Consider the following 22,599-nt stretch of genomic DNA (forward strand, 5'->3'; position numbering starts at 1 on the left):
CTCTCTCTCTCTCTCTCTCTCTAGCCATCAATATATAATGGAAAATAAAAATTGCACATAAGCCCAATCACATGCGGACGGTGCATTGGAGGATGTAAGTAAATCATGCAGATCTTAACATTTTCTGAAGCACCAAGCAATCAAAATCACCTTGTACAACAGATGAAGCGAAAACGTGTGCTTGTTAGCAGTTGCTTTTATTAGATAAAAAAGACAAATCTCTCTTGTAGTTTAGTGTTTGATCACAGTGTTACATATATGTGCTCTGTTATGCGTGGATTCATTTCTACTGCAGATACAAAGTAGACACATTTGTTAAAACAGAATGATTGTAATAATAACACACTTCTGATCTGAAAACGTAAGCAGTGTTAAAAGTGAAATTCAGTTACAATGAACAGCAGTTCAGCTTAAAGTAAGATTTCTAACAGGCGGTGTGTTATCTATTCACTGTGCTCTTACATAAACTCAGACTGGATGAGCAATGATTGTAACAGATGCATACTGCAATCACATTCCTTTACAGAACTGTTTAACACATTTGGTTGGCTTTCATAAAGTTCATGGTTGGGAATTCATCATACTGTGTTTTTTTTTGTTTTTTTTTGTTCTGGTTGTAGAAAATAGAATTACGAAATGTGAGATGGCAATGGCATTCCTTCTGCCTTACCAAACATATATATATTTTTAATCATATATCCAGAATTTGTAGGGCACCTCGGTACTGCTTAGAGAACATTTCTGTGCCAAACAGAAACATAATGCCAGGATGCTTATTAGCATTATGCATCAGACATGCCTAGAAATCTTCAATATTCATACCAGAAACAGAATTTGAATAGACATTTAGTTTAAAATCTAAAGGTGATGCATAATAGCATCAGGGTTGCTTTGAAAGTAGTAGTTATTTTTTTATTTTTTAATACTTTTAAAGAATTGCAGATGGTTTATTCAGAACATGAAATGTTAGAGAGGGGGTACAGCACATGCTATGACTTCTAACAGACTCTCACAAACAAAGGTACTGTATGTATGGAACAGCAGGTCATTCATACAGTCTTGCCAGCTGTTTGGATAATCTGGGTTAAGAATTCCAGACTAAACTAAAGTGTTTGGAATCTGAATGCATGTGTTCTGCAGAGGTGCCCTGGCTATGCCTTGTGTGTCTGTGCCCTAGCAATAGCATCAACAGCAATGGCAGTCATATAGGCATGTCTACTGACTGAGGTGGTAGCTATGGAAAGGTATTCCCTATTTCTGATGTTATATGTGCATCAGAAACAGGATAATATTGGGGGGCTACGGCACTAGGCTTTGACTGGAGGAGAACCTCAAAAAGTGTCCAAAATAATATTGATTAAAGCACTAGGAGCTGCTATACCAGACCCTGAATTGCACTGATCATATGCGCTACATTACATAAGAAACATACTATTAGTGCTTATAATCTGGGGCTGTGAAACGTGTGTAGTTACAGTTCGGTAGACAATTTCAACACCCATTTCACCCATGTCTTAATGATTGCCCAGACAAGTTCAAGTGCAGTAATAACTGCCACTTACACACACCTCACATTTCCTCGATGTCGAGAACCTTTCTAATATGCTCTCTTGGTTTTGTTTTATTTCAATGTACTCTACCCTACAATTTCTGTTTACTTCATCCCCTGACACATTTTACATTTCCGTCAACATTGCAGAAAAAAAAAAAATGATTAAAAGCTTCCTGTGCATTTAAACTACCTGAATAACACTGTATGCCAGAATCGGATTAAAGATATAGTATACCATTGTGCTTGTGGATTCACAAATCTTGTGAACGGCATAAGGCTGCTAAGACTAAAAGACAGGCAGAGTGGTTTGAATGACCGTTAGCACTTCTGCCAAATTATTAGTAATTCTGTACTCATCAAGAAAGGTTAGTCTCGGTCGTGTTGTGTGTGTGTTTTTAAAGAAGCGATTCCCGAGATCCTTATGCTTTGCTTTTCTCTGGAACGTCCCGGTCCTTCTTAGAGCTGCTGTTCCTAAAGCGACAACTCAGTTCCTCCGAGAAAACCGAACAGCATGACTTCTGCAAAAAGACAGGGAAAGATGGGTCAACAGTAGTGTAATCCATAAATAGGCGTCAGCTGCTTGCAAAAAAAGGTGCAACGTATAGTATTTGTATTTCGCACAAACAGGTTTGTAACTGGTTAACCGTTTCGTTGTACCAAAGTGCAATGTTGTATTGAAAGGGCACTGCTGAGTGCAGCGTGTACAGCAGAATTAAAATACTCTTTTAAAGAAACCCGATGAAGAGTGAAAAGCCGCCCTCCCCCCCCACCACACACCTTCTGCTCCTCTGCACTGGTTTTGGATTTGACAGCCAGTTCTACTAGGGCCAGCAGCACCCCCAGAGCCAGCCCCCCAGCCAGGATGAAGAAAATCCCCCCCAGGCAGTGAGGGTTCAGGGGGCCGGAGCTGCCCCCCTCCTTTGACACACAGGTGGTGGCCCACCACTTCTCCCGAAGGTACTCCAGTTCCCCCGATTCAGTCAGCTGCAGGATAGCCACGCTCAGGTTCTTCACCAGAGGAGAGCCTGCAGACAGCAAGCACACACGTTTCAGTGCATGTGGAGAAGACATGGATTGGCAATCATAGGGAAGAAAATGTGCTGGCAATGTAAAGCAGTTTGCTGGAGGACTTGGGCAGTAGAGAGCTAAAGCAGGTTCAGAAATGTATGGGAAAGGACAAATAGGGTAAACCATTAACCATGTAACCTTCTAAAAGAGAGTAATTAGTGGTTTGTGGCAATAACATTCAATGTAGAATGTAATGTGGGTATTTGGAACTAATAAATGATAAAAATTATTAATTTAAAACATGGTTTGGTCCCATCCTTTTAGCGTAACAAAGTAGTTAATTCCCATGTTAACCATAATTCATAAACTGTGCATATGTATGTATGAATAAATAAATGACACGCTTATTTGTTCCCATCTTCAATTTTTTTTTTTTTGCCAATGCATTTCTTAAGTGGAAATGACTAGATTGGATCCTAAGAACAAAATGTATTCGTTGCTCATTAGGCTAATAACCCTACCAGCAACATGAACCAATATTCCAACCGTATTTCAAGTTGTCAACACAATCTGGGGGAGAGTGATGCTGTTTCTCACCAAGTGCAGTGGCTACTGCATAGCCCCTCATCCCAATGACCTCAGGCACCCTCGTCAGGCTGCAGTAGCGAGCCACGGCCAGGTCGAGAGACACGGACTCCCCTATGAAGGCAAAGCTTCCGCCCTGAGCCTTCCTGATCCCTTCCTCCACTGAGGACACCAGGCTGTGCCTCCTCTGCATGTGCTCATAGATCATGCGGTAGGTGGGGTGGTTGGAGTTCTTTAAATGGGGCGAAATAAAAGGGAGACTTATAGGTTAGCATGTTACTAAATGCATACAATTCAACTTGCTTTACTAGTACCCCCCCCCACAGCAATACAGTACATTCTAGTAATAATATACCTTAAAGAAGCTGAATGTGGAGGAGTCCCGAATTGTCCCGTATTCAATGATATCCTGCTTTGCGAGGTCCTCGAAAGTCTCAATGGAGAGCTTTGCGCTGTCAGAGTTGCGCATGGAGCTGAAGCTGGCGATGTAAGAGGCTAGGAGCACTACTGTGAACAGCCACCAGATGACACTGATAACTCGTACAGACAAGGCCTTCGGCTGTGGCCCAGCACCTGTCCACAAAAGAAAACGTTTTCTTATTACCGTATTCCTTCGAATTTAAGAGTACAGTATAGTGATGCGTGTGTTAAAATCGCCAACAAAAGACGTGACTACCCGAGTACACAAACAGCAACATGGCTGACTGCTGAGAAAAGATGAACCAAACAGCGTAATGCAGGTTGTATCTTTGTAAATGCATATTTATTTGACATATTATTTTCTTCCTCAAATTGAGGGTGGTAAATTTGGGCTCATATGCACACCACTGAAAATGACATGCTCCATCATATTGTCATTTATTTTACTGTTCAAAAACCCCAACGAAAACCTTCAATGAACTGATCCAAGATATTAACTAAAACATTGAAAGCAAATGCTCTTCTCATACAGTACTGAACTCACCACCGCAGATCTGATTCCCCAGCCCATTCTCTACACAGCTGCACAGTTAGATGCTGCTCCAGAATCATGCATTGTTCAGGATGAAAAACATCCATTGTCCAGTGCTTACTGATCCCTGATTACCCCCAACATGTTTTCTCCAGTCTTGTACTATCCTCCATTGAGCGGACTCCCTGTTTTAAATGCCAGCGCCTGTGTTTTCAGAGCAAAGATGTACAATGTAATCTTTGTTTTACCTTGCAGGGTCAGGGCTCCAGCTGCATACCAGAAGCTGTGAAGCAGCGTAAATCGATTGCCTTCAGTCTGGGGTTCACTCCATTCACACGGGCTGAGCCTGAGCAACACAGGAGAAATAACTCAGAACACCACGGACAGCTTGACGCCTCGCCTGCTCGCTGCTCGCTTTGTGCTCGGCTCCATGCCTTGGAAGTCTAATTTATATTTGCTTTCTCACAAACACGTGATGAATAGCGATACATTGAACATTACAAAACTGACCACAAAGCAAATGATCTACAACGTTCTTAAGACCGCACAAAGTTTCTAGCCAACAATATAATACCCAGCACTTTCACTTGTCATACAGTCGTGTGCACAGTTAGTTATTGCTTCTGTCGTTTTGATTTGTCTTGCATGCAATATCAAACCACTGTAACTGAAAATCTAGGAAGATTGCCAAAATAGGCACATTATTGATGGTCTAATTTAATTGATGACTTTAATAGGCCACACATGTACATTGAAAGGGACTGGTTGTGTATATTGGCTGTACAAATATTAGATGACTTAGCATAAGAACATTTACAAGAAAAAAGGAGGCCATTCGGCCCATCTTTACTAGTCCAAGTAGCTGGTTGATCTCAAAACTTTGTCAAGTCGGGTCTTAAATGACCCCAATGATTCCAATGATTCAACATCATCATTGCTAGGTACCCATTCCATACCCTCACAGCTCTCTGTGTAATTAAGTGATTCCTACCCTCTGTCCTAAGTCTGTCTCTGGTCCTGGTTTCGGTATATGATTTTAAAGACAAACTGAGGGAACACAAAACCACTTTTTCAGGAGCAGCGGCTTGAAACCTGGTTCAAGGAGGCCTAATTTTGCTGTATCAAACCCCAAGTCTCTCCTGGTGTGCCATGCAGTGGCCTGAAACCTAGTCTCCTAAAACCAAGATCCAAGCCAGGCTTCGTGTTCCCTCAGTTACGTACCTGGCCACAATGAAGAGACAGACAGACGTCATCAGGTATGCGATGAGTATTCCGATCCAGGTCTCCTTGGAAAAGGGGTTGAGGAACTCGAAGAAGTGCGACTCGGAGGAGACGATATCCTTCCTCAGGATGATGCCGATCCCAGTCTGCATGAAGGGCTTGGTCAGTTCCACAGCTTTCTCTCGCATGGCAGTGATCGTCAGAGAAGACACGGCCAAATCCGCCTCCTGCGTTTCCAAAAAAGAGAAAAGAGAAGAGGGTTCTGAATTCCATCACCTGGCTCACATTCTATAAGAAATCCAGCACATACAAATATACAGTAGTCGCTACCTTGTGATTTGACTAATCTTTTTTAGGTATAAGCAGAAGGAAAACATTTTTTGCAAAGCCTCTTGCTAAAGTGGGGGTGGCCAAAGTTGGCCCTTCCACTTTTGGTCTTTGTCCAGACCCTGACGTAGTTGATTATATAATTGTACCTGTTACACCAGGAGTGGGATGTCCCTCCAGGACTGTGATTGGACACCCCTGTGCTAGAGGGTCAAAACCCCTACTTACTCCTAAGAGGCGAGTGGAAATTCATCAGGAGGCTGCAGACATGCACGCTCCCATAAAGTGACGCTTCTTAAAGAGATTCAGATCCCTTGCACCCGGTGCGTACTGTACTTCGATGGGAACCCTTCTGTGCTCACCGATCTCACAACCTCTCCAATCATCCCTTTCCAGTTGCCCTGCGCGTCTTGCTTCCCGTAGAACCCGTCCTTCACCAGGTGGACAGTGTATTTCAAGTCCAGCTTTTTGGACAGCTCCTTCATTAAGTCTATGCAGTATCCCTCCAGTGCACTGTTTTTTTCCATTGTGTATGGTTCTTGCTAATGACATAACAAAAAAAAAATTAAAAAGTATAGATATATATATTATATAATCTCAAACACAGTATCTGATGAAATATTAAAAGCAATGTTTCAAAACAGGGATAGGAATAAGACTCCCATTGCATAGCATTTTAATCCATTCCTGATTTTACAATGAGTTTGATAATTCACGCCTGAGCTTGTTACCTATATACACTGTGGCTGATCCAGCTCGTATTAAAACATGGAATGGGTCGAGCTGCTATGTAATAGGAGTCCTATTTAAATCCCAGACCATAGGCTTTATACTCAATACTGTCTTCTGTGCTAAACCATTAATACTAATATTATTATTGTGATTAGATTAGTAACCCAAAGTCCTTGCTGAATTAAAAGTGGATTCTGTCCACCAGAGGGCAGTAGATATCCAAAGTCACCTAAAAGAGCGAGAGCTTGCAAAGATGTGTTTCCATCAGACATACAAAAAAACAGAACCCCGGAGCCTTGCAATGGCATTGCTAAGCAGTATAACACATTCATACCCAATTACAATCAGCAAAGATTTGAGATGTATCAGTTATATGGCTCTTTGCATTCCTACCAGAATGGTGGTGACTCTGAGAGTGCGTGCATCTCTCTTGGTTCGTCCACTGTCCTAAAAGTACAAAAGAAAAAAAAAAAAAAAAAAAAGGTGTAATATAAATAGTTTCAATTGTACACAGACCCGTCGATAGATTCTGGATTGAACAAAAAAGGTTATCATTCACATCATGCTATGAGGGAGACAGATGGTGGATTGATCTGTCACAGACCATATAGACCAGTCAAATGATCCAATGTCTTTTACTGCTAGCCAAACCCCCCAACCTGCTGCGTCATCTAGATATCTATACAACAGATCAATAATACAGAAAATAATATATAGAATACACAAATACACACCTCATTTTCAGCAGTGCCTACAATGAAAGAATAGTATTGTATTAGTTAATTGTGCGAGAAGCAATCCTCAAGTTTGGTTGGCTGTGCAGTATATCTTATCAAATGCCCTAGGCTAAATCAATTAAAGCTGTATAGGGAGTAACCTAAACACATAGATTAAGAAAAAAAAAGAAAAAAGGAAAAAATAAAGAATGCATTTCAAAAGGATTCAATCCCACCTCCCCAGCCCCCACCAAACAGTTCAAGCTTATTGAGTTATTTTAAGCTATATCTTTTAACGCACCATTTCATCTGTTCTCCAACCGAGCTACAGCTTTTTAAAAGAAAGCACTTAATCATCTTTGTAAAGTCACTAACTCTCAACTTTAACACAGAGAAACAAAGACCCTCTTGTCGTCGTCCTTCTCTGTTTTTTTAAACCCTTCTCTCCTTGGTCAATGGGTTCACTGAGGCGCACGAAAGAATCACAAGAACACACTATGAGGTAAACAAGGCACCCTATTGAAATCTCTGCACCTCCCGCGGTGTCACTTCTGTCGGGTGCCAAACAGAGATGTGTTCCGGTGCCCCTAAGGGCTGGCCTCCTCAGCGACAGACAGAGCAGGGAATCTGTGCTAAATAAAGCGGGCTTGCCCCTCCAATGACTGCTCTGGAGCACTGACATCTGCTCATTACCATAAACTGTGACCAATGTCATTCAGCGTGTCAATTCAGCATGTCAGGAGTGAGGAAGTCATACTGGAGGAGAGAGGTACCGTCAAAGTGTAAACAAGCGTTCAAACTTTGGGAAAGCAGCAAAAGGTCAGCAGCGTCCGAGGGTGCTAGTGACAGGCACGTCATCTCTTCCTTTCAAAATATGACAAACTACATGACTTAAAACTGTGCCCATTTCCCCCTTTTGATAAGCAGCGGCTGCCCTGGAAACAGCATTTGAATGATATTTTGTATCATTATTTTTAATTTGAGATTTTTTTTTTTGGCAGGACAGGCGTCGGCTTGGTGTTTTGGCTGATGGTGTGGGATTCAAAGACCGAGCAGAGCTGTTATTGCAAAGCCACTTTACTATTGGCCCAGAACTTTTTGTAGTACTGTCTGGAGATTATTTTGCACGTTTAGCTGTTTTGTATATATTGTCAATGTCTCTTCATGCGGAGTACTGTTACATCTGCCTTCAGAAGTTAATAGAAACGCCATGATACTGTGCTTACCTGCAATGCAGAACTGAGCCAGCATCAGGACAGACCCACACAACAGAACCAGAGCCTTCCTCATTGTGGCACACCAGTAACTGCAAACAAAAACGAGCCGTTATTACTGAGACAGGGTGGCACCAATGAGTGGAAATGCTTGAGTAAAAGTCTGTAATGCATATATGATTCATCTGGTAAATTACATCCCACATTAATTAATTAACTATTTCAATATTCTAATATAAGATTATATATATGGCCAGAAATTTTGCATCACCCTACTGAATTAATAATTTTCCTTCATACATAGAGTCGAATGAAACCTGCTGATAATGTTACGTTAACATATTGAATTACATAACACTTTGTAATTTTCCATATACTACTACTACTATTGTGGCTTCCGGTATACTTTTAAGATAACATTTTGTAGTAACTTTTAAGATAACATTTTGTACATGATGTTAAATAAAATATCTAAATTATATATATATATATATATATATATATATATATATATATATATATATATATGTTTTGTTTTTAAATTATATCTCAATTCTAAAATTCAAGTTGATGCTAAACTTCTGGCCATAGCTTTAATTACATACTATACCTTCAATAATTTATAAAAACCAAAACAATAATTACAAATTTGTACGTGCACATGATATTTGCAGTACAAATAAAACAAGAGTGATGCTTACCTTCTGTTCCCCTCTTGCTTTGTAATGTGAGGAAATTCAGATCGTGAAGGCTACGAGTGAGCTTTAAAAGGCTGGGGTGACCAATTGGACGTGGGGGTGGAGAGAGGCAGAGACACAGCTGTGTGGATCGCTGAGACGTGCCAAATTAACTGCTGGCTCTGCCAGAGACTGGGGTACGAATTGGGCTTTCTTTTTTATAATTAAGGTGCAAAAACTGAACTGAAACTTAGAAAAGGAACTGGAAGTCTACAGATCTGGTAAGGTGGATCAATAGGAAATCCCTACAACACAAGGCATCCTGTTGAATATAACCTTACTCAAGTATGTATTCTTTCACAGGAATTGCAGCTTTAAAGAATTACATTTTCTCTTTCCCACTTCATTACAGTGACCTCTCAGCGTTTAAGTCCCATCGCATTGCTATGCAGAAAAGGGTGTGAATTATCACCTTCAAAGAACTGGATCGAGGTTAAGCACAGCTCACTATGTTGACCTGACTAATACCTTGTTTCCATGCACCACTCTACCCAGGTTGAAAACCCTGCTGCCCCTGATGCTGCGTTTCCATGTACATTTAGCTGACCCGCATTGGCTGCCAATCTGAGCTGCCCCTGCTTTATTTCAGACCCTTTCCCAAAGCGGGCCAAAACGGGATGGGTGGAAGCATGTCACAACACTGATGTGGGCCGGGCGTAAGCATTTAGTCACCATCCGGGGTGAGCAGGTTTCTCCGTGCTTTAGTATTCTCGGATCGTTTCCTTTTTTAGTAACGCTCCAAAGAGTTGTTAGGATTGTCAGAAGCAAAGCAACAGCCTCCATCCTTTCAGTTTTGTAAACAAATGAATACGCCCCGAGCCGTAAGGCTTGCTGGGAAAGAACCGCCAACATCCGTCAAACTCGCATTGCGTGGAAAGTGAGTTTTATCGCTCAACTAGGATAAACTATCAATGGGGGTTTAGGAGCAAGGCTGAAGAACCTGGATCAGCTCGGATCTTGAAGCATGAACTTCTTCTGCATTGGCTGAAATGAATGGGAGGTGGAGATAAAGCGGTACTGATGAATCTGCTGACAACAGATACTGAATGCCCTGAGCAGAATGAGCACCCAAAAAATATCATCTAAAATGATTATCGGTGGCCAGGCAATGGTAGTGGTTCACAGGTTACAAGTGTGGACTCTGCCCGTCACGCTCTGTTTGCCAAGACAAAAAAAAACAGAATCTCTGCCCCCAACGAGTGATGCACTGCAAGAGCACAGCATGCGGTCACACTACCAAGCAGCCATATGGGAGAATGCCCGCCATGCTGAAATGGAACTTCCTGGAAATTTGATGCTGGAGGAAAACTGTCCCCCATTCTGACAACTTTGAGTGCTGTTCCAGAAACCTGCATTGATGTGATTTCATGTTCTTGCAAGACAAGCCAGTGCAGGAACCGTATGTGCAAATGGAGAAAAGCACAAATGTCATGCACAACCATGTGCTCTTGCAGTGCCAGATGCTTAAACGTCTCATGCTTTGATAGCAGTCACTTTAATAGAACTTGCCTGGAAAACAGTTTGTTGCAGTAAAAAAAACAAAAATTATCGCCACTTATTTTACCCCCGTTTTTCTCCCAATTTGGAAATGCCCAATTGTATTTTAAGACCCTATCTCACCAACCCCCGTGCTAACTCGGGAGAGGTGAAGTACCCGCGTCCCCCGAAACGAACACTGTCAAGCCGCCCTCTTTTTTTCTGCACTGCAAGCTCACAGTGAAGCCACCAGACCTATGGTGCCGGAGGACAACGCAGATCTAGTGACACACACAGCGGGCCCGCAGCCCCATGTAGGGCATGGCGACTGTTTTGTCACCAGGCGCTGGATGGAAACCCTGTTTAACTCAGAGCAAGTGCACTGACTTTTGCGTGAAAGTGACTAAAACAGCAAAGTTCTTCACTTTGACTACATAAATAAAAATGCTTCACAACGAGGCTGTAGCTCAACTTTTTCTAGAAACGCAGTATAAAAGTTATGTACTATTCCAGTAGAGACAAGGTCAATCTCAAGGTTCACCAAAGCTTCCTGCAGTGTTTGTTTTTTTATTTCGCAACATGCGTCTAATCCATGTGAGAACAGCACAGGCATAACCTTAAGCTAGACTGAACCTTGTTCAATTATTTTATTATTCAATAACACCATTAGTATTAATATTGTGTTTGTAACAACCAGGTAAAGAAACAGCCACCAAAGGCGAATAAAAGTATTTGTTTCTTCTGCAAACCAGGTCCAGCTTAGATAGAGACAATGAAACCCTAAACCAAGTGCTGAGAGTCATTTTCAGTTTATCTGGGGGTCTGTTTATATTAGGCCTCTGGAGGGCTGTTTTTATAATGGAACTGATTAGAGAATTTTCTATTTATTTATTTATTTATTTCATAAAAGTTTAGATTAACTTTTTTGTATTTATTTTTCGTTTCCAGTTGATCCAAAAAGACTGGTGCCAAAGCCACTAGGGGGTTTTCAACTCAAGTGACAACAACATTCCTTCATTTAACTGAACTCAATAGACTTCAAGTTGCAGTTTGAGAGAGGCGCTACAATGCAACCGTCTTTATAAATAAGGATTTGAAGTTAGCCAGGGTGCTCCCGGAATTCTAATGAAGACGTCCTTTGTGGAGGTGACAACAGGGTAAAGTTTTTGTCACTCAGAGGCCTGCTTAAAGACCAGGAAAGTTTGCACTGTCATGCAGAGATCTGAAAGCAAAGATCACACTTGAGGCTGTTGCCGTGGAAACCGCAGCCTGAGGCCTACATTTTCTTTTGTGAGCTGTGTCACTGAAATCAAGATCAATCATTTTCAGGGTCATTTTAAAAGCATTTTTTCACCCTAATCCCGTCACACATTTGGTTTACATGAATAAAAAAAATAAATAAATTCCTAAATATGGGTATCTGTTTGTTAGAGAACTCTTCTTGTGCCAACTCATCAAACAAACAAATGTGTTGAAATGCACACCCCTTCTTTAGTGTAGGGTAATCTATAGAGCATAATAAACGTCTACTTTAAAACCTCAAGGACTCCAGAAATTGCGAGGTATACAATTTAGACTCCCCTTTTACTTTGGCGATGTTTATGGCATTAAAGATGCCCCTTCTTTATTAGAGGTTAAAAAATTCAATGCATTACTAGAGGCTTGTTGGTCCAGTGGTTAAAGCAAAGGGCTTGATACCAGGAGGTTCCAGGTTCAAATCCCAGCTCAGCCACCAACTCAGTGTGTGACCCTGAGCAAATCGCTTAACCTCCTTGTGCTCTGTCCTTCGGATGAGACTTAAAACCAACGTCCTATTGTAGTGACCCTGTAAGTCACTTTGGATAAAAGTGTCTGTTAAATTACTAATGAATGAATGAACTGATGCCTGTTATGAATATTGTTTAATGAAGTAGAACGAAGCCTCATCCTGTGCTGAATACCCCCTCCAGCGACACCGCGTAGGAAAATCAACACCCTTTTGCTCTGACATTTATACATGAAGATGTTTGTGAGGCAAGGAATTGAACTGAAGCTGACAACGTGTTCGGCAAATAAACCTGTTTCCTGGAATCTGGAGATTTTGAATTTGAATCAGGTCACAAGTCTGTTGGCTAGACAGGGACAGATAAGGATGGATTCATGAGGCACGCTATACAGTGTCTATCACAGAGATTCAAACACACTTCTAACACCATCTGCTGTATTGAGAATATTATTTTGATCATACCGCTCGGGGGGCACAGAATATCAGTTTTGCAATTCAATTGCATGGCTTGAGTTGAAAGTTTGGGTTAAAGTTGTGCTTCATGGTTAGGATTAGGTTTGTGTGTCTATTCTACCGCAAGTGGTAGTCATGTGCTGTTAAAGAGACATTCAAAGCTATTGGAGTTATATTGGTATCAGGGCATTACAGTGAATTAGTTATGTTTTGTGAGGAGATATGACTGTAGCACAGGCTCAAACTACTAAATAAGTGTTCAGGTCTTTGTGTTTCCAGGATTAATGTGTGTGTGTGTGTGTGTGATCCATCGAGCAGATATTGCATAACAAGTTTGGAACATCAAAGTTATTTGCTCTTTGTGACCTGTTGCAAAACTGCTGCTTACACAGTTGAGCGTGTGCCACAGCTAGGTTACCAAAAACTTCAGAAAACTCTACGTTAATTCTGCAAGAGAGACAGATGAAACTCTGAAACGTTTGTAAAGATTAAATACTTTTATTTAATTAGTGTCGATTTACATAAAGTGATCAAAAGTTCTGATGCACAGAAAAAAACTTTTTTTTGCAAGTCCTGTTTGTACTGTAATAACTTTTTTCTTTCTTTTTATACAAATACAGTTTTTTTTATGAAGTAAATTTACATATAAAATATTTTAACATGAAGATGATACAAAATGACAAATGGACCTAAAAAAAAAAAAAAAAAAAAAAAAGGAAACAAAAAAACAGTATTTATATATATATATTTATGATTTCTAATTACAGTACCTAAATTTACATTTTCTAAAACATCATACTGAAAACTGGCATGGCAGTGCGGACAGTAAAAATTAAGATAGGTGCTCTTCGCAGCATCTTGTTCTCATAAAAATACCAATCTAAAAATGACAAAACGTCTACTACAATATCAGAGACAGCTGGATGGCATGTAGGACTGAAACAAGTCATTGCTTTTGTGTTTTCAGCCAAGTTATATAAAAAAAAAACCTGGAAATTACACTTAAACTTGAGACAGATTAGTACCATGCATGTTTTCCAGTTATACTTAGTCTGGGATGGTGGCACATCTAGGATAATTTACAATGCAATATGAAAACATTTAGGTCGTAACTTTTCTAATAGAACCCACTGGTTTAAAGAGGACAGTCATCCCAATACAAAAACACATGCTGTTAATCCGATACTGTACAGTCTAGCTGCTCTGCGGTTGCATGCGTTGTAAACACATTCTGAAGGGAGGCCGCGTCATTCAAAATTCAAACTGACACTTATTATTTGAATAACGGTGACCGGATTAGATTTTATAAAGTTAATAATGTGCAATACATTTATATACACATACATATTTACTTAGATTTTTTTTTGTTCTCTTATTTAAATTGTATTATTACATTTTTTTTAATTATATAAAAAGTCAACAATAATAAGACATAAGTGACGGCACATTAGTTGTAAAGGATTGATCTGGTCTAAAACTAATGGTAATTACATTGTTATTATTATTATTATTACAACTCCTACAGTTGTGCCTTCAAAAGTTAGTCTAGAAGAATATTTCAGGTAGGTCTGTTTGTTATGAGGTCTGGTAAACAGGGAGGTAACCTAGTCATCCACATGTTAGAGACGAGTCCATGTGTTAGACACAACTACTTAAAAACACAAGGTACAAAGAGGGCCATTTCATTAACCAATGGGATTGATCAGATGTAGCCAATCCTGCCTGTATGGCTTGATCAACATCAACCCCCAAGACCAGAACAGCCATACCGTCACTATTTCTATTGGGACAGTCAAGCTGGTTAAATGCAACCCAACACAAAAAGCATTTACTTGATTTCCCTTTTTTATTGCCTTTTAAATGGCCTGTACAGAAGGAAACACACAGAATTCAACATGCTTACTTAAGTTATATATTATTATTATTATTATTAATATTATTATTATTATTATTATTACTAAGCACTACAGAATCCAGGTTGTTTCTATGGTGGAGTGTATGGTGGAGTGTGATGTAACAAGAGTTTATGAACAAGGTCCATTATGAGTGTTTAAAGTGTTTACACAAGTGACACACATTCATTTCAGTGGAACGTTTATTTTCCTTTACCCCAAATGTGTTTAAAAGGCTTTGTAAAGAGTTCAACCAAATAACAAGCCTTTTCTACTTAATCTTTAAACTTATCGATCCTATACTATGTTTTCATATACATTGTCTTCAAAACATGTTGGGAAAGGCATGGACGAGGTTGGGGATTAACACAATTAAAAGTAATTCAGATATATCCAATGTTTCATTTAACAAGTCAAATACTAGGTTTTGTATACATACGTGTCAAACATGGGTTGAATGCTAAAAAAAAATTAAATACATATATATCAAATAAAAATGTACCCATTACGTTTAAAAATCTGAATGGCATAAAACCAGGTTAGCCTGTTTTTTTGGAACCTTGTGAAACAACAGCTTTGTTGAGCATTCTCCCAAAGACTCTAAAGCTTCAGCATAAAAAACACCTCGGTCTCAGGGCTTGGTAAATCCTGGCCCTGCGGTGAGGGGGGGAGCTGGCCGAGGAGGTCCGAGTCAGTGCAGACGCTCTTGTTGACGCAGCACGACCCCTCGGGGTTCCCTCGCTCCTCGATCGGACTGCCATTCCTCTGAGACACACCTTGGAGCCGCTGCCTCTCCTGCGCTTGCTTGGCCCTGTTCGCAATGTAGCGCACCCTGCTCTGGCTCCTGGAAGACGATCGTCTCAGAAGATAGAAGTCCTCCTCCAGCTCTGCAGGTTTTGAAGGAGTGAAGTCGCTGGAGGTTAAGGGCTCCACCGCAGTCAGCCTCTTCAGCTGCTCTGTCAAGTCGTCCGGGGTTTTCTGAGGAGGCTTCCGTCGATCCCTCATGGACCTGGTGACAAAGCTCCTGCTGATGCTCCTGTACTTGCCCTCAAAGTTCGACGCAATGTCGTCCGATGTGAGATCCCCCAGGCTCTTGGATTTGGAGAGACTGTCCATTTCCTTGATGGCCGGTGCTGTAGACTTCTTGGCTGGAGACGACTGCTTGAGACTTTCCATATAGAGCCGGCTCCACGTGTGTCTCCTCTGCATCATTCGACAGTTGTCTGGAGATGCCTTCACTAAAGGTCTTGGCTGGATCTCGTCTTTGATTTCAGATTCCACCTCAATCCTTAGGTTAGGGTTAGACTTGCTTTTGCTAACCCTTTGGATTTCACACCCAGAGGTCGCAGACCGTGGACGGATACTTTTGTTGCCCAAAAAGGCATCCAAAGAAGACTCCTCCTGGGAGCTGTTCAGGTCTGACAGGCTCTTCCGGGCCAAGTTAGGCAACGACAGGTCAATCACAGTGTCAGTGGAGGATATGCTGGAGGAAGACGACACACTGTCCCTGTGGCTGCTGCTATCTAATTTACTCCAAAGCCTGTCGTTCATGGTGACGTCGGTGTAGACCTCTGGCACTGGAGACGGGTTGCTGCCAGTTGCCGCTGCTTTGACATGCCCCTCGCTTTTCGACCTGCGCACCAACATGCGTGGTCCAGCCAGGGATGCCTGAGGTTTCTCCGTGCCAAACAACACTTTCAAAGCCTGCGCTCTTTGGGAGGTGTTGGTCATGGACACAGTACTCGACGCTCCCAGGATCTGATTTGAGTTTTGGTTGGATCCAGCCTCGGATGCACATTTAGCTGTGCTTGTTGCATTAGATTTAAGACCATGGCCGTTCAACTGCACAGAACTGAACTGTGCTGACCGTTCAGTGTCTTTAGTATGTGGCGATGAAGCATGCTTGTTAATGTCATTTGTTGAAGTTTTAAGTTTTGAATCTTTCTGGTCTTCATGGATATCCCTGCATGGGGCTACTACCCCCATTGTTCTTGCACCATCCTGGTCTTTATCCAAGCAGGAGGTTTTGCCCTGCAGCAACAGAGATGAGTTTGCAGGTCCCGTTGCTGAATAACATGCAGAAGCAGCAGTTTTGGCGAGACCGAGCTGCAAAGGGGCCCCTTCTCCAGCACAGTATGGAGATACGGGATGAGGAGAAATGGAAGTTTTGTCTTCAGTATTGGAAGTCTCTTCAGCAATGGTTTCCAGGGTGTGCGAAGGAGAGACTGGTCTTTGTAATGAATTTGTTTTGTCTGCAGAAAAGAGGTAACACAGAATTAAATGGCGTTACATAAACAGTTTTCTCATGTTTTTTGGGCTTTAGTGTATGTGAGACACTATGCCCATATACCCCACTAATATTTCAACATGTGTACACCACCTGTTTACATAGCTTTTGTATTGCAGCAATGCTCAATAAGGAAGAGCAATGATGAAGCTTTTATGGTAAAGTTTTTCAAATGAAAGTAACAGCTTCTAGAGAAATCATTTAACTGACATCATAACTACAACTGATGCAAAGAAGAGCTGCATATTGCAGACTTGATTAGCTCAGCTAGAAAATACATTAAGGTTTTTTTTCTTCTCTCTTTCCCTAGATATCTAAGTAAAACATAAAATATGAACATCAATATGGAACCGTGCGATTCTTAGCATATTCTAATAAAATGTAGACATCAAAAACTGCAGACATGTCGTTAACTTCACCTCTAGTACACAGCCAACACAAGACTTGACAGCATTGATGCTATAAAATCCACCACTGGTAAAATGACCACAATACATGCACAGCATGCCTTAAAGACGCAGTTTAGCTTATTTTAAATACCAGACCAAAATGCAACATTAAGAATTGCTGTATTCAAATAAGATGTACACAAATACCTTTACCCACCCCCCACTGCATCCGGGGGCTACAAACGTACACCTAACTTGTTAACTTTTAGTCAATCCGTCGTAAGTACGGTGTCTCTTATTGTCAGAGTACTGAAATTTTGACGAATACTTAACCTTTTTCTCATACATGGTATATTAAGGGTATATTTCTGAAATCATCTTACACTGTTTGTGCATTAAATTTGTATTTAAAGAAAAAATATTCCTTACTTTCCTTGTAGTGCAGGGATAATCTTACCAGTTTATCCCTGCACTACAGTTTCTGCTTTAGGAGCACAGGGCCCCTGCTTTTGGATTAAAAAAAAAAAAAAACAGACACAAAAAAAGAGTAGAAAATGAAAGCAAGCGAGAAAACGGGGCACACATTCAAAAAATGCACTTTACCTTTTTCTTGGTCATCCCTTCAATTCTGCACTACAGACAGTGAGAGAGAGAGGGCGTGTGGAAAGGACAGAACAAAGGGAGATACTTTAGAACACCAGGATAGCAAAAGAGGAAAATACACAGGAGAGACTGAAAGGAACCCGTTGTCTGTCAGTATCTTCTTTTTTGTTTCCCCCCCCCCCCCCAGCACAGACATACAAACACCTTGTTACCATTAGGGGGTCCCCTAGATTATGGAAATACACATTTCTAAGGTAGGTGTGAACTTCAAGCAGAGGTATTTTTTGTTTGGTTTGTTTTTTTTTTTTTTACTAAAAATGTTCAGAATTCCTCAAAAAGAAAGAAACAAAGAATAAGCCATGACGGTTATGCTGCCCAGACATTCCGAACGTGATCAGAAATCCACATGACCTGGGGTCCTCTTGACAAGCCATAGCCCATCCACAGCGGACTCTCGCATGGTAACAGCATCAGGGAATCCTTTTTTAATGGGGATTTGGAGTAGTTGGACCGTCGGTGGAGACTGGAGGAGAGAGTAAAACCACATGCCGCTGCTGGTCCCCAGGGTGCTTACTGTAGCCAAGAAAACTTGCACAGAGTGCATTATAGAAATCTGCTTGCATTCCAATGATAGAAATTGTACTCTTTCGGACATTATTAATGCTCATGCAGCCTTCACTGCGTGTCCCCTGTGCCAGAGCAATAAGAGTTCATAGCACCCCTTGCTAAAGCTGTATACAGCTGTTTGGCAAGTTGCTTTTATATCTGGGTGGATTGTACTGGTTTACGCAGCATTGTGTGGTTAGGACAGAAAACAGAACAAAACAGAACAAAACACTATGTGTTGTTTCAGATGTTCTGAAAAGCACCCAGTGCCGGAGGTTAGTGTTGGAATAACACTGGGCAGAATAAAACAGTGCATAACGATGGTTAGGAAACCTCCTTCCAGCCAAACATTACTGGGTTCTATGTGATTCAGTGAATAGTTGACTGGAGCAGGGCACTGTATTGGGGATTTTCTTGAGCAAAGTCAAACAAGCAGTACATTGCATCTACTGGCTTTAAAAAACAAAAAGTATAGAAGAGTAATGATGCACGTACAGTGTATTAGAAATTCAATGTGTTCATTATAGCGAATACCCCAAAACCCTAGAAAGAAATACTCCTCTAGCATTAGGACAGTCACTTACCTACATCTGTGTCCATCTAATTTGATATTAAGGATAAAGCGACATGATATTTGTGAACAAAAATAAATAAAACAGCAAACAACTCAGACCTGATAAAGCTGACCACTGTACGCAATGGTGTGCGATTTATTAAATCTGAGATTATTTATTGTTTTCTGAACCCATTGCTCATTGTTGTATTGGACTAAAAAATTGTGTATTCACTTTTTATCTGTGGAGCACTTTTATTTAAGATATTGCCTTGCTGTACAACACATGAACAATGGGAGCATATTGTACACTAAGAGAGCTAGGAACACTATCTAGCTATTCTACAGCACACAAATCTAACTCCTATTGGAAGGGATGGGTAGCACGCCACCTTAAAGCACACCACCTTGTCTAGCAGACTACTCAAAGCTGGTCAACGTTGGCTTCTACTATTGTACTTACATGGTAGTGTTAGGCGACTGACGTTGAGATGCTCTCGAATCCCTGAAAGACCCTAAAATTTGACACCTGACACCACCATGTACATACGAAATCGAAGCAGTAGGCAGGGAGGCAGGGGTGTAGCTCTGAGGGATCGCTGGGTATGCCAAGGCGTACGGCAGGTCTTACCAGTGAAAAATATGGGGGATTTGCTTCGGATTTCTTCCAGTTTTTGCACAAAGAGGGTGTTCATCTCCCTCTGCAACGTGCCCACCGTCTGCCGCTTGCTCTTGGGGAAGCGGGCGGGCAGCTCGGGGCTGCCCAGGGTCTCCAGGCTGCTGGAGTCCGAGTCCAAGAGGTTGCCGTCGTGAGCCGCTGCCATCAGGTTGACGGTGCTCCCGTAATTGGGCTGCGACGGGCACTGCCACCTGAGCCCATGAGCCGAGGGAGTGGTGGCCCTCTTCCGGGGGACGCTGCAGGACCGTGAGTTCCGGGCTGAGGCGCTGCCATTCCGGTGGCTGCTGTGGACCTCCAGAGTCTGCCTGGTGAGGGGTTTGGGCTCTGGCCTCCTCGGCAGGGATACAGGCCTCTGCTCGGGGGGAGACAGTTCCACCTGGGGTGGCTCACTCCTGTCCCGTCTAGTGAGCCGGGATTCGAATTTCTGCTCCAGGTCGGGACTCTCTCTGGAGCCGATTACGCACTTGATGCAGTTGGATGCCATGCCTACCCTCCCAGAGCCGTTGATGGCCACCCGGGCGTAGACGCCTTGTTTCTCGTCCAGGGGGTCCTGGATACGGACCCTGTTGGCCCGCCTCAGCGGCTCGCTGAGGGCCACCCTGTACCGGGATGAACCGTTTCCCCTCCCACCCTGAGAGGCTGCCTTACCTTTCAGGTCCTCCGGATGCAGTTCCCCGTTGGCACTGTCCTGGGCTGGCGTTGGCGTTGGCTCTGGTGTGGCGTTGTCCGACTCGCGGTTGAAGCGAGGCTGAGAGGGGTCCTCAGATTCCCTGTCCTCACTGGCACCCTCAGAGCTGTAGTCTTTGGCGTCGATGGAGATCTCCGGAAAGCCCTTCTTGATTTTTTTCTGGCTCTTGGCTGGGGCGCTGGCTGTCCTGCGCAACAGGTGGGCCCCAAACATGTGCTTACGACTGAGCTGCGCAGCAGCATGGCTGTCGAGAGAAGCCTGTTTTGGGTTTCTGTGAAACAGCCCTTTTATGCCGATAGCTTGTCGGACCTAGGAGGGAAAAAAGAGCCATTACTATACAATTTGTAAAACAAATAAAATTATATATATATATATATATATATATATATTGCAACTACAGTTTGAACATTACTGGTCAAAAAAAAGGTTGGATAATGTATTTCAGCACCATAATGCACCACCCAGACTCAATACCCCACGCAACTTTTTTTGACTAATAGTGTTTCCATTAAACATTTAAAACAGAATGGGGATTTTGAGTACGAAAACATTTATGAAACCATGCATGTATCAAATCGGCCGATTGACGGGGAGTGGAGGTTACACCGACATGAACAGTCTAAATGATGGCAACACTTTCTATTGTTTTAGTCAATTTGCATTGACTGGAATAGAAACTTTTTTTTTGTTTGTTTCCATTCATTTTTATTTACAAACACAAGCGCAAGTTATTAAGTAAATTATAGGATACCATAAGCTCTAGACAACACAATAAAAACCGATGTCAAAACGAATGATACTGGGACAGGTTAGCTAAGCTTTAGCTCCAGAGCAAGGAAACGCCTGCAGAATAAAAACACCCTGCACTGGAACCACATTCCTCTTCAGCTAAGCTAACTCTGTGGTAACCTGATCATGGCCTCTGTGTGTAACCAACAGTGGGCTGCGAACTTCCTTACTATTGTTCCAAGTTGAGAAAGCCAGGGGTTCAGAACTAAGGTATTGATACACTGCCAACTTGGACTAAACTGATGCTATTTCCTTTTAAAGTCAGTGAGCTGGCTAAAGCTCAAGTCACATGAATTGTATTAAACAACACTATTTGTTTTAATTGAAAGAGTCTGTGACTTACTTTCTTCTTTTCCTGGGATACTATTTGCAGAGCTTGGTGGTGGAACAGTATGCTCTATTAAATTGCTATTATATAAGCCATTGTGCTGATGTACTGTAGACAGGGAGAAGTACATTGCAGCATGCGACGTGTCAATATTTTAATACTGGTTCCACACACATTGAAAAGCAGCTAGGCAGTTTAACATTCTCTAATATTAAAACACAACATTGCGGCTTTTCTTTCTAATTAAGATAGTGCCATTTCCTTTGGAATCAGGGCTTGGCGCAAAGTTAACTTTAAATAAACTCTTGGAAAGTGGCAACAGTTTCTATTTCGCCAGTGTGCGTTTTTCCTTTATTTATTATTACTTTTGCAAGGATTTTAGCCAGATATTAGAAGCTGGTGTCATTTTCTGAGGGGGATGCAAACCCTTAGGAGGAGAAATATTCACTCTGGAGATTCATTCTCCCCCCCCCCTGCATTCCGTATGCTTACTCTTAAAACAAGGCTGTATGTATTAAATAAAATGAAACACCATCACATTCATAAAAAAAAGATATTGTAACTACATGACAATGGATTTCAGAACAAAAAGCAACCTAGACCACTAGATCATATATTAGAAAAACTGAAAATAAACAAAACAGAGTGTAATGGATCCAAGAACATTTCAAAACACACACTTTGACAACACTCGACAAACAAAACAGGTAAACAAGAAACTTTTCAGGCCACTGGCAATTCAACAAAAATGTGAGCTAGATTTGTTGGATCCTGTGTTTCGGCAATTTCCTTGGTTTAAGCCTGACTGAACATTCCCTTTATTAAGAAATTGGAATGCACAACATTACGTGGGAAAAGTGCTCGCAAATGTCTTCAACAGAATCCACAGACCTATCTGTTTACCAACATTTTTGTTATTCCAGTAAAAGAGCCTTTCTCATGAGGCGTTATGGTAGGAAAGGCCAGAGATGCTAAAAAAAAATCACATGGAGGATGTGAGGGGAGACCTGGTGGGGTTATACTCTTGAACCACTGAGACTGATTCAA

At 41.7% G+C, this 22,599-nt stretch overlaps 2 protein-coding genes across 10 annotated transcripts in view; both read right to left on the reverse strand.

Annotated features, from left to right (window-relative positions):
- Positions 1-181: 181 nt before the first annotated feature.
- On the reverse strand, positions 182-9,148 carry LOC131701831 (probable glutamate receptor). The gene is made up of 11 exons (XM_059002124.1): positions 9,009-9,148; positions 8,320-8,399; positions 7,112-7,128; positions 6,771-6,824; positions 6,008-6,187; positions 5,319-5,545; positions 4,346-4,443; positions 3,501-3,718; positions 3,158-3,377; positions 2,330-2,577; positions 182-2,070 (listed from the first exon to the last, which is right to left on the reverse strand). Exons 2-11 carry the CDS (start codon positions 8,381-8,383, stop codon positions 1,972-1,974), a joined length of 1,425 nt encoding a protein of 474 aa, XP_058858107.1. The 5' UTR covers positions 8,384-8,399; positions 9,009-9,148; the 3' UTR covers positions 182-1,971.
- Positions 9,149-13,216: 4,068 nt separating this feature from the next.
- The window catches only part of LOC117425631 (1-phosphatidylinositol 4,5-bisphosphate phosphodiesterase eta-2), a 119,941-nt gene continuing 110,558 nt past the window's right edge, over positions 13,217-22,599 (reverse strand). For 6 of the 9 annotated variants that reach the window (XM_034904428.2, XM_059001779.1, XM_059001778.1 and 3 more), the window contains 2 exons: positions 20,396-20,744; positions 13,217-16,882 (listed from right to left, as the gene is read on the reverse strand). In XM_034904428.2, coding sequence (XP_034760319.2) covers positions 15,231-16,882; positions 20,396-20,744 — 2,001 coding nt within the window. In that variant the 3' untranslated portion in view covers positions 13,217-15,230. Of the gene's footprint in view, positions 16,883-17,909; positions 17,940-19,099; positions 19,116-19,699; positions 20,745-22,599 lie in introns of all 9 variants that reach the window. The other 3 variants (XM_059001780.1, XM_059001781.1, XM_059001782.1) reach the window with 3 other exon arrangements.

Source organism: Acipenser ruthenus, chromosome 27 (assembly GCF_902713425.1).
Source record: "Acipenser ruthenus chromosome 27, fAciRut3.2 maternal haplotype, whole genome shotgun sequence".
Classification (NCBI taxonomy): Eukaryota; Metazoa; Chordata; class Actinopteri; order Acipenseriformes; family Acipenseridae; genus Acipenser; species Acipenser ruthenus.